Source organism: Hemiscyllium ocellatum, chromosome 8 (genome assembly GCF_020745735.1).
Source record: "Hemiscyllium ocellatum isolate sHemOce1 chromosome 8, sHemOce1.pat.X.cur, whole genome shotgun sequence".
In the NCBI taxonomy this organism is placed as follows: domain Eukaryota; kingdom Metazoa; phylum Chordata; class Chondrichthyes; order Orectolobiformes; family Hemiscylliidae; genus Hemiscyllium; species Hemiscyllium ocellatum.
The window spans coordinates 86,726,457-86,740,287 of record NC_083408.1 but is presented as its reverse complement, the minus strand read 5'-3'; the positions used below and the strand labels follow the sequence as shown (position 1 = coordinate 86,740,287).

Below are 13,831 nucleotides of genomic sequence, written 5' to 3'. Positions count from 1 at the left end.
TTATCACCTCCTTTCCACCCTTCTGGGATTCTTTTTTATCCTGTGGTAAATTCTTACCAGTGTTCTCTACTCTTGGTTTCATAGGGTAGGAGCTCCCCTTCTCCCAACTTTTATCCTTCACAGGATGAAATTTTGGCTGGAAGCTTGTCTTAATCACCAACATGTATTTATCTCTAATTCTGCTGCCTTTCTCACTTGCTGAACCTTCTGTTCCTCCACATGAATTCTTACCAATGGACGTGTAGTTTTAAACTCTCCAGCAGAATAATCTCTCATAGAGCCTCAAAGGTCTTATCTATTTTTAAAGCATGCACCCGTCTATCAAAATGACTATGGTTAATTCTTTCAGTCTCAACATAGCTCTGACCTGGTTTCTTCTTTGAGTTTCTGATCTGCTGTCTATATGCTTCTGGTACCAATTCATAAGCACTTAAAATAGCCTGTTTAACCTCTTCATAATCTCTTGACCCCTCATCTGACAGTGCGGCAAATACCTCACTAGCTATGTCTACCGGTTCAGTCTCAACTAGCATTACCCATAAATCCTCAGACACTCCATCTGCCAAGACAGTTTTTCAAATGAAATAAAGAAGGTTTCAACATCTTTCTCATCAAAATGTGGCAGAGTTTTGACATATTTATATATATCACTACCGTCTCTTTTAATCTCCATCTTGTTAACTTGACTTTGCCTAAAAAATATCATAATTTCTCAAGTTCAAAATCTCTCTCTCTTTGTCTCTCCCTTTCTTCTCTCTCTTTGCTCAGCAAGAACCTTCTCTCTGTCTCTTTTTTTCCTGTCTCTTTCTCCTCTCTCTTTCTCTCCCCCTTTGTTTATCTTCTAACTTCATTTTCCTCAATTGTAATTTAGGTTTTTCTACGTCTACTGCATTTGTCTGTTTATCTGATACACCTAAGTGTTTAAGTAACACCCTAACAATCTGAGCTTTACTTTTGGCCTTGGTTAAACCCAAATCTAACTTACTTGCTAATTATAAAAGTATACTTCTGCAGGAAGTATAGATGAAGTCAGAGGATTGGAGGCTGATTTGTATGATGGACTAGGCTGTGTCTACAACTCTAGTTTCCCTTGGTCTTGGGAAGAACAGTTGCCATACCAAGCTCTGATGCATCCAGATAGGATGCATTTTCTGGTACATTTATAAAAATTGGAAGTCTTTATGGACATTCTTGAATCTCCTGGGGAAGTAGAGGTGATGCTGTGCTTTCTTGATTGTAGTGTCAATGTGGGTGAACCAGAATAGGTTGTTGGTGATTGTCACTCCCAAAAACATGATATTCTCGACTATCGCCACCTCAGCACCACTGATATAGATAGGGAATGCCCCCACTCTGCTTCCTGAAGTCAATGACCATCTCCTTCATTTTGCAGACTTTGATGGAGAGATTGTTGTCTTTACATCATGCCTTTAAGCACTGTCTCTCCTTCCTGTACTCTGTCCCGTTGTTGTTTGAGATCCCACCAACAATGGTGGTGTTGTTAGCAAACTTGTAAATGGAGTTGGTCTGGAACTTGGCTGTGTGTGTGTGTGTGTGTGTGTGTGTGTAAGGAGTATAGTCGGGTGCTGAGTAGATAGCCTTGTGGTGCTGTTTTCTGTATTGGGTCCTCACATTTTTATTTCGGCTTGTAAGCCAGGAGGACCACAGCATTGTAGTCTGATTTTCCAAAATGCAGACAGGGAATGGAGCAGTAGGCATCTTTTATGGTTGTGTTGCAATGATCAAGAATGTCCAGTCCTCTAGTGGGACAAGATATGTGTTGGTGGAATCTTGCTAGCACATTCTTGAGGTTGGCCTTGTTAAAGCCGCAGACTACGATGAACAAGGCATTGGGTATTCCAAATCAAGGCTGTTTATTTGTAGCATTGTATACTTCAAGTGCATTCTTCACTTCTGCATGAAGTGGGGTGTAGACCGCTGTCAGTGGAGATGAACTTGTGCGGCAGGTAGTATGGATGGTATTTCACTGTTAAATAATCTCAATCCAGGCAGCAGTGACTTGCTAAGGTCACCATGTTTGAGCAACCAGCAGATGTTGATTTCAGGAGGCAGACTTCACCACACCCTGCCTTGCCCGAGTATGCCAAGAGGTCCATTCGGTGAATCGAGAAGCCTTCAGGTTGTAAGGTAGTCAGGTGCAGCAGGGATGAACCATGTCTCTGTGAAACAGAATGCACAGCTGTCCCTCAATTCTCTTTGAAAAGTGAGTCTAGTTTTAAGTTCATCCATTTTGTTCTCAATAGCTTGGATTTTTTGCCAGGTGTATGCTGGGGAGGGAGGACTTGAAACCCTAAAGTTTCAGTGTCACCTTTTATTTTGATGTTTATTGGAACTGAGAAGTAAAGTATTTTTCTTTTGGAGATATAAATGATAACTAGTTGTTTGTCTAATTGAGGGCACAATGCCCAAATTTGATCTCATTTGAATTCTCTCCTTGGGGACAGCATGTAAACTAGACTAGTATGATTAAACAATCTGAATTTGGAAATCCTATAGCTTTTTCAGTTTACGTTTACAATTATAATTGCTTGCAACACACTGTAGTTTTGCTTTTCTTTTAGCCTATATCTGAGAACTCTGCACAAACCTGCAAAATGTCCACTGCACGCTGTGTCCAGCTGATGCTAGTTGGTATGGCAAATGAATTAAAGGAAATGTGGATTTCTGGGCAGCCACTTCTGCTTTATGTTTATTTGTGGCAGTATGCTCCCACCTTGGCCTGGTTAGTTGCAAACAAGATGTCTGTGAAAAGAATAAAAAACCTGAAAAGTGGACTGGTAAGTACACTTTTGGAAAATGTAACCTGATATTATTGTTACCTGTCAGTTGTCTGGACACATTATAATGCATGACAAAATTTGCTAGCTTTTAAATGTATTCCTGGGTAAAGCTATTATTCTTGAATTAAAGAAATTATTGCATTTAAATTTATGAAAACAAGATCTTATTGCCATTGGTTAAGAGGACACTTTCCTTCTCCCTCCGTCCTCCCCTCCCTCTCCAGAGAGATGTTAGAATTAATAAGTCTTTGCTGGATTGCAATGTGATTGCATGGTTTTTTTGGTATCTCTGCAGATGTATAATTGACTTTAACAAAATTAAATTTTACACTTTGTTATTTTTGAGTTTACAATCTGTCATAGCTGCATTAAGCTAAGTTTTAGATGTACATTTTTATGACTGGCATGAGTGGAGACTGAGCAGTTCACACAGGCAGTGTTTCTACATTTGATTATAGATATGCATACTCCTTCCCAATAATTTAGATTACTTACAGTGTGGAAACAGGCCCTTCGGCCCAACAAGTCCACACCGACCCGCCGTAGCACACCCACCCAGACCCATACCGCTGCATTTACCCCTTACCTAACACTACAGGCAATTTAGCATGGCCAATTCACCTGACCCGCACATCTTTGTGATTGTGGGAGGAAACCGGAGCACCCGGAGGAAACCCACGCAGACACGGGGAGAATGTGCAAACTCCACACAGTCAGTCGCCTGAGGCGGGAATTGAACCCAGGTCCCTGGAGCTGTGAGGCAGCAGTGCTAACCACTGTGCCACCGTGCCGCCCAAAGAACACTAGGATCCATGTTGGCATAAGCTAAGGCTTTGCTCTCCTCAAGTCCATATTAAAGTTTAAGACTGTAAAATATAGGAGCAGAAATAGACCATTAAGTCCGTCAAGTCTATTTACCTTTCAGTAAGATTATGGCCGATTTAATAATCCTCAACATCACTTTCTTACCCTTTTTCCCTATAACCCTGATTCACTTACTGATTAAAAATCTCTTAGCCTTTAATATAGTGACACAGCTTTGACTGCCTTTAGCAGCAAAGAGCTCTGCTGAATCAACCCTCTGAAGAAATTTCTCCCCCTCTCTTGAAAATGCAATCCCTTATTCTGAGATTGTGCCCTCTGGTCCTTGACATACCCTTACAAAGAGAAACAACATTTCTACATCTACCTTGTAAATTCCCCTAAAATCTTGTATATTTCAATAAGATTGCCTCTTATTCTTGTAAATTCTACTGAGTACAGGCCCAATCTATTAAAATCTTTCCACATAAGACAGCCTGTCCATACCAGTGATCAGCCTAGTGAGCCTTGTCTGGACTGTGTCCAATGTAAGTATATCATTCCTTATATAAGAAACCCAAATTCTTCATGTGCATGGGAATTCATGTCTCATGAACTTGATTGAGTTTTTTTTGACGAAATAACAAAGAGGATTGATGAAAGCAGAGTGGTAGGTGTGATCTATATGGACTTCAGTAAGGCATTTGACTAGGTTCCTCTTGGAAGACTGGTTAGCAAGGTTAGATCAGATGGAATACAGGGAGAACTAGCCATTTGGATAGAGAACTAGCTCAAAGGGAGAAGACAGAGAGTGGTTGCAGAGGGTTGCTTTTCAGACTAAAGGCCTGTGACCAGTGGAGTGCCACAAGGATCGGTGCTGGGTCCACTGCCTTTCGTCATTTATATAAATTATGTGGATGTGAATATAGGAGGTTTGGTTAGTAAGTTTGCAGGTGACACCAAAATTGGGGGTGTTGTGGACAGCGAAGAAGGTTACCTCAGAGTACAAAGGGATCTTGATCAGATGGGCCAATGGACTGAGGAGTGGCAGATGGAGTTTAATTTACATAAACGTGAGGTGCTGCATTTTGGAAAAGAAAATCAGACTAGGACTTATACACTTAATGGTAAGGTCCTGGGGAGTGTTATTGAACGAAGAGACCTTGGAGTGCAGGTTCACAGTTTGTTGAAAGTAGAGTCACAGGTAGATGGGATAGTGAAGAAGGTTTTTGGTATGCTTTCCTTTACTGGTCAGAGCATTGAGTGTATGAGTTGGGAGGTCATGTTGCGGTTGTATAGGACATTGGTTAGGTCACTTTTGGAGTACTGCATGCAATTCTGGTCTCCTTCCTATCGGAAGGATATTGTGAAACTTAAAAGAATTCAGAAAAGATTTACAAGGATTTTGCCAAGGTTGAAGGATTTGAGCTTTAGAGAGAGGGTGAATAGTCTGGGGCTGTTTTCCCCGGAGCTTCGGAGGCTGAGGGGTGATCTTTAAAAAATCATGAGGGGAATGGATAGTTGGGATAGTTCCCTGAGTTAGGAAAAGGGCTTAGGTTCCTTTTAAATCTTTCCCCTCTCAGCCTAAACCTAAGGGGCAACTTTTTCATACAGAGAGTGGTGCATGTATGGAATAAGCTGCCAGAAGAAATGCTGGAGGCTGGTACAATTGACAGCATTTAAAAGGCATCTGGAGACTCGGCAAGATGGTGGCGATTCTGTAGAACTGCTGTGGACAACTCTACCTAACAGCCAAGGCATACTGGTGTTTTTTTGCCATCCCTGGCCATCTTATGTGGTGGAATTATTAGTTTAACACCTTACAGAACACATATTTGTTAATATTTGGGAGTGGGAAGGATGCCAAAGGGAAAAGGAGCGAGCAAACAGCAGCAGGGAGGACACTCCCCTGGACCACCTACCACACCAGAGACTGCAGCAGCAGCAGCCTCTCTTGAAGCCCCGGGGACCTGACAGACTCACAGGAATTGGCTGCAACGATGGAGGGACTTACCTTGAACGTTGGGGCTGTGATTGAGGGGATCCGTGGGGATATTCATGTCCAGGTCCAACCTATCACATCCATGCTGCAGAAGCATGAGCAGGAGATTCAGGGCCTCGGGGAGAGGCTGGAGGAGGTGGAGGGTCGAATTAAGGCCTCGGAAGCTGCATTGGAATCCGCATCCAGTCGGATCCAGGTGCTGGAGCAAGAGGTGTGGGCCTTGCGAGATCATATCGATGACCTCAAAAATCGAGGTCGGAGGATAAATCTCCGAATTGTTGGGCTCCCTGAAGACGAGGAAGGTGAGCAGCCAGTGAACTTCTTTGAAAGCTGGCTGCCGAAGTTTTTGGGCCTTCACATCAAGTCCAGCAGGCTGCAGACTGAAAGGGCTTATCGGGTTACAGTGCACAGGTCAGGCCTAGTGCAGCACCCCCGCCCATCCTAGTGCACTTCCACTCATATAAGGACAAGCAAAAAGTCATAGAAGCTTCCAGATCCCTGGGAAAAGATCCACAGGCACTGCTGTACAAGGGGTCAAAAATCATGTTTTTCCAGGATTTCTCTGCAGCTGTAATTTGAAAGAGGAAGTCCCTCGGTGAAGTTAGTAAGAGGCTGAGGAATCTGGGCATCCAGTACTCCATGAGATACCCCACAGTGCTCCATTTCAGCCACGAGGACTCGGTTTATACTTTTGACTCAGTGGATAAAGCTAAAAACTTTGTAGACACTTTAAAATAGACGGATTGGCCTGAAGAATACAGTTAATGTTTGTTCGTTTTTCTATCTTTCCCCATGTTTTCTCTTCCTTTTTTTATTCCTTTCTTTCTCCCTAATAATTTCCTTTTTGGAAACGTGGGGAAAAGACCTTGGAATAAGTTGTCCTTTTTTTTAATAACTGGACTTTCTGATGGGAAATTTTGTGGATGTTCTTTGTTGCCTCCCCTTTTTTTTTGTTTGTTCTGTTTCTCTTTTAGTCACAAGTAAGGGTGACATGAAGCCAGGGATGGGTGGAGTGCTCATCCTGACTTTGTCTTTTTTCTGTTGATTTAAGGATCATCTCCTTGTTTTTTTTTCTGGCCTAAAACTGGGGCACAGTCCGGGTTTGAAGGAAGGAATGGATAGAGTGAGTGCCCCCTATGGGCAGGGGGGTTTTATAGTTGATTTTCTTTGTAGGTTTTGGTAGTAATAGTTGTTTATAGTTATGATAGAGTAGTTTTTGTATATATAGTTCTTCAGCTCTATGAATCTTTATTTACCTATGCTTTGTAAGCAGGGTTCTCCCTCCGACGGGTTCAAGGGTCTCTGAAAGGGGATATGGCTAAGTGCCTTACTAAATGGTGCACCTGGAACATTAAGGGAAGTAATTCGTCTGTTAAAAGGAAAAAAGTGCTTTCTAGCCTTAAAATAGAAAGGGTTGATTTCACTTTGTTGCAGGAAACCTACCTAGATGATGGGGAACACCTGAAATTGCAACATGGGGGTTATGACCAGGTATTCTTTTTATCCTTTACTACTAAAAATAGGGGAGTGGTGGCACTTATCCAGAAAAATCTTCCGTTCACATTATTAGAGCAGGTGAAAGATGAGCAGGGATGGTTTGTGACACTTAAAGCCCTGATACATGGGGAGGAATATGGCATTTTAAATGTCTACTGTCCTCCAGGGCATCCCCTCAAATTTTTGATTAATGCTTTCTCTAAGTTGAGTGCTTTTGGAACACGGCATATTATTATAGGGAGAGATTTTAATTGTCTTCTCTTTCTGACAGTGGACAGGATGCCTTGTGAGCCCCCAACTATTTCTTCACAGGCCAAGCAGGTGGTTGACTTATGTGAGAAGTTGGGGCTGGTGGATATTTGGAATGTCTTCACCCTACCGGCAAGGACTTCACCTTTTATTCAAACCCACATAAATGTCACACTAAGATTGACCTCTTTCTGGCTCCTTCAGCCCTTCTGGATTCGTTTATGGGTTGTAAAATTGGGAATATAGCTATCTTTGATCATGCGGCAGTATATTTGGAGGTTAAGGCCAACTGTGAGGGGCTGGGTTTGCAGCACTGGCATTTGGACCCTTTTCTCCTTAAGGATTCCAAATTTGTGGAATACGTTTTGAGGGAGTTTCAGGAATTCTTCACTATCAACTCAGGCACAGCTAGTAGCCTCTCTATGCTATGGGAGACTGCTAATGCCTTTGCTAGGGGAATAGCTATTTCCTATTCAGCTAGCCAGAAAGGACAGAAGGAGGAACAGTAGCATCTACTTGAGACACGTTTGAAAGCCGCCGAGGAGGCACATTTTGTGTGGTCTTCGGTACTAAGCTACAGCGGATCATGGCCCTCTAGCTGCCTTGAATTCAGTACTGACACAAAATGTAAAGAAAGAACTTGCTTTTGACAGACAAAGGCTGTTCGAATATGGGGATAGGTCAGGGAAGTATTTAGCATACCTGACTAGGAAAAAGCGTGCTCCCCAATCCATTACTGCAATCAGAGACAGTCATTACACATGACGCTAAAAAGATTAATAAAGCTTTTTGGAGTTTTTACTCTGAATTGTATTGGTCTGAAGGTTGCTAGGACAAGAGGGTTAAAATTGAGACTCTTTTTTAAGAATCTGGACCTCCCAGGGGTAACCTTGGAACAGGCCTCTCCCGGGTGAGCTTTATAAGGGGTTTATAGGGCCGATGTTGGAGGTGTACAATCACTCATATATGCATGAATGCCTACCACCATCTTTGAGAGAAGCTAATATTTCCTTAATTCTTAATAAGAGGAAGGTTCCCGAGGATTGTGCTTCATACAGGCCCATCTCTCTATTAAATTCAGATTTCAAGATTCTGTCCAAGATGCTGGCGCTGAGATTGGAAAGGGTGTTGCCCTATATTATTAAAGAGGATCAGACAGGCTTTATAAGGGGCCGTAGGTCCTCTAATAATATTAGAAGGGTGATTTTCTTAGATGCATTTGATCGGGTGGAATGGCCATATCTTTTTTATGTCTTAGAATAGTTTGGGTTGGGTGGAGTTTTTGCTAGGTGGGTGGAGGTTTTATAGCGCCACCCTCTGGCTGCAGTCATCACCAACGGGTTAAGTCCGGGAATTTTAGGATTGGTAGGGTTAGTCGGCAAGGCTGCCCTCCTCTTACCATTGTTGTTTACGTTGGTGATAGAGCCACTGGCAGAAGCCATTCGTCAGAACGGCCACATAACCACTACGGAAATAGGGTTGAGGGCACACGAGATTACATTGTATGCGAATGACATCCTTCTGTTTTTATCGAACCCGATGACCTCCATACCCCATTTGATACAATGTATCAATTCATTTAGGGCTATTTCAGGATATAAAATTAACTTTGCAAAATCGGAGGCTATGCCTTCGGGGAACCTTAAGGATGTGCCAGAAGTTGAAGGTGGCCCTAAGTTCCCTTTTAAGTGGTCATGGGCAGATTTCCGATACCTAGGCATTTTTAATAGCCCCAAGTTTGATCTGTTATTTCGGACTAACTTGGCTCACTTGCTCGACAATATTAGGCGAGAGCTCCAGAGATGGGAGATTCTTCCAATTTCATGGCTGGCCGAATATCTCTCATTAAGATGAATGTTCTTCCTCGTTTGCTTTATCCCATGCATATGCTCCCTATAATGTTTCCCAGATCAATGCTGCGGAAGCTTATGGGGTGGTTTGGTTCCTTTGTCTGGAATCATGGGCAGTCCCTCATCAAATTTACTAAATTGCAGTTCCCTCAAAGAGGGGAAGAGTTGTTTTCCCAGACATCAGGAGGGATCAATTGAGTTCCCTACTGTCCTTTGTCTGTGACTGGGTAGGTAACGATCCAAACTCAATATGGCTGGATATCGAGGCCTCCCAGACAAAGTGCCCTCTTATTAACCTGTTGTTCATGGATAAGATGAGGACAGTTATGGAACACTGCTGGAACCCCATTGTCATTAGTACAGTCAAGGCATGGAGGGCGATGCATCAGAGTGAGGGTTGTTTATCCTAGACTTCGCCACTAGCATCTATAGTTGGCATGCCAGGGTTCCAACCAGGGATGATGGACTCAGGGTTCAAATTATGGGCAGCGAGAGGAGTTTCTAGTTTGGGAGACTTGTTTGAGGGGGAGGTTATGATGTCTTTTGAGCAACTGAGCCACAAATATGGGTTGCCCAGCAGATATCTTTTCTGTTTTTTTCAGGTTAGGGATTTCATCCAGAAGAAGACTACACTTTTCACTAAGCCCTATAAGCCCGATACAGAGAGGTTGTTGCTATGTTCACAAGCACACTTACGATTAGTGCCCTCTGGCGCCTGCTGGGTGGCAGGGCCTGGCAGGATATTAACCCATTATGTGAGGTCTGTGAGCAAGAGCTAGGAGTGGAGATCTCTTCTGAAACATGGGAGAACATATGGGAGAATACTTGAAAGGTCTCATGCGCTATGCAGTTAAAAGTTCTGCACAGGGCTCATCTGGCACCAGACCATCTGGCGAAGTTTAAAGAAGGGGCATCTTCAGTGTGCCCCAAATGTAAAATAAGTGTAGGTACTCTTACCCATTGCTTCTGGACATGCCACATGCTCCAATGTTTATTGGAGCACTGTGGCGAGAGAGATAGGGAGGGTATTGAGGACTGAAGTCAAAATAGACCTGATATCTCTCCTCTTAGGTCTACCAAACTTACCATCTTTAGACGGGCATGGGAAGAAACTATTTAATATTTGCATACTGTGCACGGAAGAATATTCTGATGAACTGGTTGACTGAGAACCCTCGGGCTTGCTGGGACGGCAGAAATTAATTATGGAGCACATTCACTTGGACTTCTTTTACAAACATGGTGCACCATACAACAGACCATTTTTATAAGACATGGCAGCCCTACTTGAGTTATTTGGATATAGATTTGTCAGTTTTCTTAACTAGGGCATTTGTTTAACCAGGATAGTTAGATTTGTCAAGCCCTGGGCCCTGGAGGGGGTCGCCTGAGTTAATATGGGTATTTTTACAATGCACCTGTTCCTTTGTTTGGGAGCTTTGCGCTCAATATAGCTGTTCTGTATTTTGTGTTTTTATGTTTTTGTTTTGCTTTTCTTTTATTTTTGGTGTTGCTTTGCACAATGTTAGGGTTTGTTTTGTATTTTAGGATAGGTTAGTAGTTAGTAGACAGTAGTTGTACTGTAATTTGTGTTTTTTCTTTTTATTATACTGACATTTGTTGTTTGTAAAGTTAAAAAATTTTGCTAATAAATATATTTACAAAAAAAAAAGCATCTGGATTGATATATGAATAGGAAGGGTTTAGAGGGATACGGGCCAAGTGCTGGCAAATGGGATTAGATTAGGTTAGGATGTCTGGTCGACATGGACGAGTTGGATCGAAAGGTCGGTTTCCGTGCTATACATCTCTATAGTATTGCAGGTGTGGACTGACATTAATTAGGTGTAACAAAGCAACTTTAGGCATTGCCAATGTTCTGTGAACCTGCCTCACGCAGGTTTTGTATTACTAAATCTGATGTCGGGTTGTAAGAAATGAATATGAACTTTGTCTCTTCTCAGATATTGCCTGAGCTGCTGTATTCCCAAATTTTTCTGACTTTATGTCAGAGAATTCATTGCATATAATCTTGCATTACTAAGTACATCATTTGGAGCAACCTTCAGGCTTATCCCACTCCTGGTATTCAAAGAATATTAGTAGATGTGGGGGCTTCTTTGTTTGAATTCACGCATAAGACATGGATATCACTGGCTGTGCCAGAATTTATTTCCCACCCCAAGTTTGAATTATCCAGTCAAGTTATTCTTAGGATGATGGCGACATCTAATGCACTGGAGCTTGCCTCTGGTGCCAGGAGCGCATTGGTAGGATTTCCCTCTCTGCCGACGCAAAGGTTTCATTTGTCATGTCCATCTCTGATTCAGAGGACTTGTCAACGCATAATGGAGAGAGTGAACCCATAGGTTTTGGCAGCCTTTTTTGACTGCTCTCAGGGACAGGGCATGTTTTGCTCACACACTGTTTACGAATTTGCAACTTTCATACTTTCTGCATGTTTGTTCAGGACCATCACACCTACTGAACTTTATATGTCATTGGTCCTGACCTCACATGGACTATGCCTCTCACCCATGCGAGGCCAGTTCCATGATTTTTCCACCAAACTTGTCCCCTATATCAAACTGTCTCTCTCACTTGACAGAGTCTTGTGTCAGGCATTGGCATTCCTGTTGCTGTTTCACAGGATGGACTCTGTGATTAACAAAGGCAGTTAAGGAGAGTATCAAATCAAAAACTATAGCTCACAAAGTGTCAGAAAGTCATGGTAGGTCAGAGGATTTGAAATTGTTTAGGAATCAGCAAGGGATGAGTAAAAGCTAAAAAGGGAGAAATTGACTGAGAAGTAAATTTGGCGAGAAATCTAAAAATGAACAGCTTGAGCTTCTATATACATACAAAAAGTAGCTAAAAAGGATGCAACTGGAGAAATAATAGGGAAATGGCAGGTAGCATAAACAAATATTTTGCATTGATCCACACAATGGAGGATGCTATAAGATATCCGAAGATGACAGATGAGCAAGGTGCAAATGAGAGGAAAAGTCTTGTAATGGTCTGAATCTTGAAGAACAAAGTATTTGAAAAATTAATGGGCTGAAGTGGCCTCTGGAAAGAGGAGATATTGGTTGATAAATTCTAGAACCCACTGGAATCTGGATGATTCCAGCAGATTTTAAAACCATTAAGGTGATACCCTGTTTAAAAAAATAAGGGAGACAAAGTAGTCAACTACAGGCCAGTTAACCTTGCATCCATCACTAATAAATGCTAGAGTCTATTAATAGGGACAAAATGGAGGACAGTAAATTAATTAGCTTAATGCAATCAAATAGTCAATATGCTTTGTATCAAGGAAATAATTTGACATGTTTGCTAGATTCTTTGGGGATATATTAAGCAGAGTTGACAACTGGGTACAGGTAGATATAATTTTGGATTTTCAGATAGTATTCAGTAAGGTACTATAAAAGATTATTGTACAAGATAAAAACTTATGTTATTGGGGTAATGCATTAGTGTGCATTTGAGGATTGGTTAACACAAACAAGACAATTGGGATGAATGATCCTGTTTCAGGATCAGGCCTCGGGGTCTTCATTATTTATCTATAGTTCTTTAGTCAGGGAGTGTGGTGCGTGGAGGTACAGTGTGCTTTGAGTGTATCCAGATTTTCTCACCATACAAAATAGGTGGGAAGGCATGTTGTGATGAGGATGTAAAACATCAAGAAAGGGATATAGATAGTCTGAGTGGGCAAAAATTTGCAGGTAGAATTTAATGTATGGAAATGTAAGGTATTTTAATGATGTAAAGCATATTGCTGTTATTGAACAACTAGTAGTACAGCAGCACAAGTAATATTCTTCGAAACATACAAGACTCTGAGGGGCCTTGACATGTTGAGAAGATATTTCCATTAATGGTGGAATCTCGACTAGGGGGCATAGATCCAAAATAAGTTTCACTCATTTAAAACTGAGATACAAAAGAATTGCTTAGAATTATTTATCCCAGAGTTATGGAGGCTAGGTCACTGAAAGTGTTTTAAAGAGGAGGTAAATGTTTAATATTGGAGTTGGGGACAATGAAGAGCTGGTACAAAAGAGCTTAGGCCTGGAGCAGATCAGCTATGATCTTATTGAATGGTGGGGCTGAACAGCCTGCTCCTGGTTCTATTTATTTTCTTATATAACAACACTTGGTGTTTACTTTGATGGAAAAATTATAAATCAGGAATAATTTGTTTACAGGTCAGTTTAAGTACAGGCCAAATTATGTTGTCATGGTAGAAGTTAGGAATGATCTCTGGTTTCAGTTTGTTTGGGAATTAGTTGTAGATTTTGTACTGGTAAAAGTTGGCCAAAATAAATGACTGTTAGTCAGACTATAACCATGTGCAGAGTAAAACACTAACTCTATCGTTAGCAACATGGAAGATGGGTGAGACTTGATCTTGGGTTGAATCTTTTGATGAAAAGAAGCTAAGAGAAAACCAGTAGACCTGTTTTATTGCAAAAGAAAGTAACCAGAAATATTGGATTTTTAACCAGAACCAAGGGATTGAGTATCTTTAGTCAAGAGGATAAATACCTCTGAGAATAGCTGGAGTTGAGGATTATTCTTTAAACGATTATGGCACACTTATTGGTGATTCCTACAGAAGT

At 41.6% G+C, this 13,831-nt stretch overlaps 1 protein-coding gene across 5 annotated transcripts in view; it reads left to right on the top strand.

Annotated features, from left to right (window-relative positions):
* dhrs7 (dehydrogenase/reductase (SDR family) member 7) overlaps nucleotides 1-13,831 on the top strand; it is a 61,713-nt gene that overhangs the window by 37,142 nt on the left and 10,740 nt on the right. For 2 of the 5 annotated variants that reach the window (XR_009644989.1, XM_060829328.1), the window contains exon 7: nucleotides 2,583-2,798. Coding sequence is in view for 4 of the 5 variants with exons in the window: in XM_060829328.1 (XP_060685311.1) it covers nucleotides 2,583-2,798 (216 nt within the window). In the remaining variant the exon portion in view is untranslated. Of the gene's footprint in view, nucleotides 1-2,582; nucleotides 2,799-7,372; nucleotides 7,640-13,831 lie in introns of those variants that run through there. The other 3 variants (XM_060829330.1, XM_060829329.1, XM_060829327.1) reach the window with 3 other exon arrangements.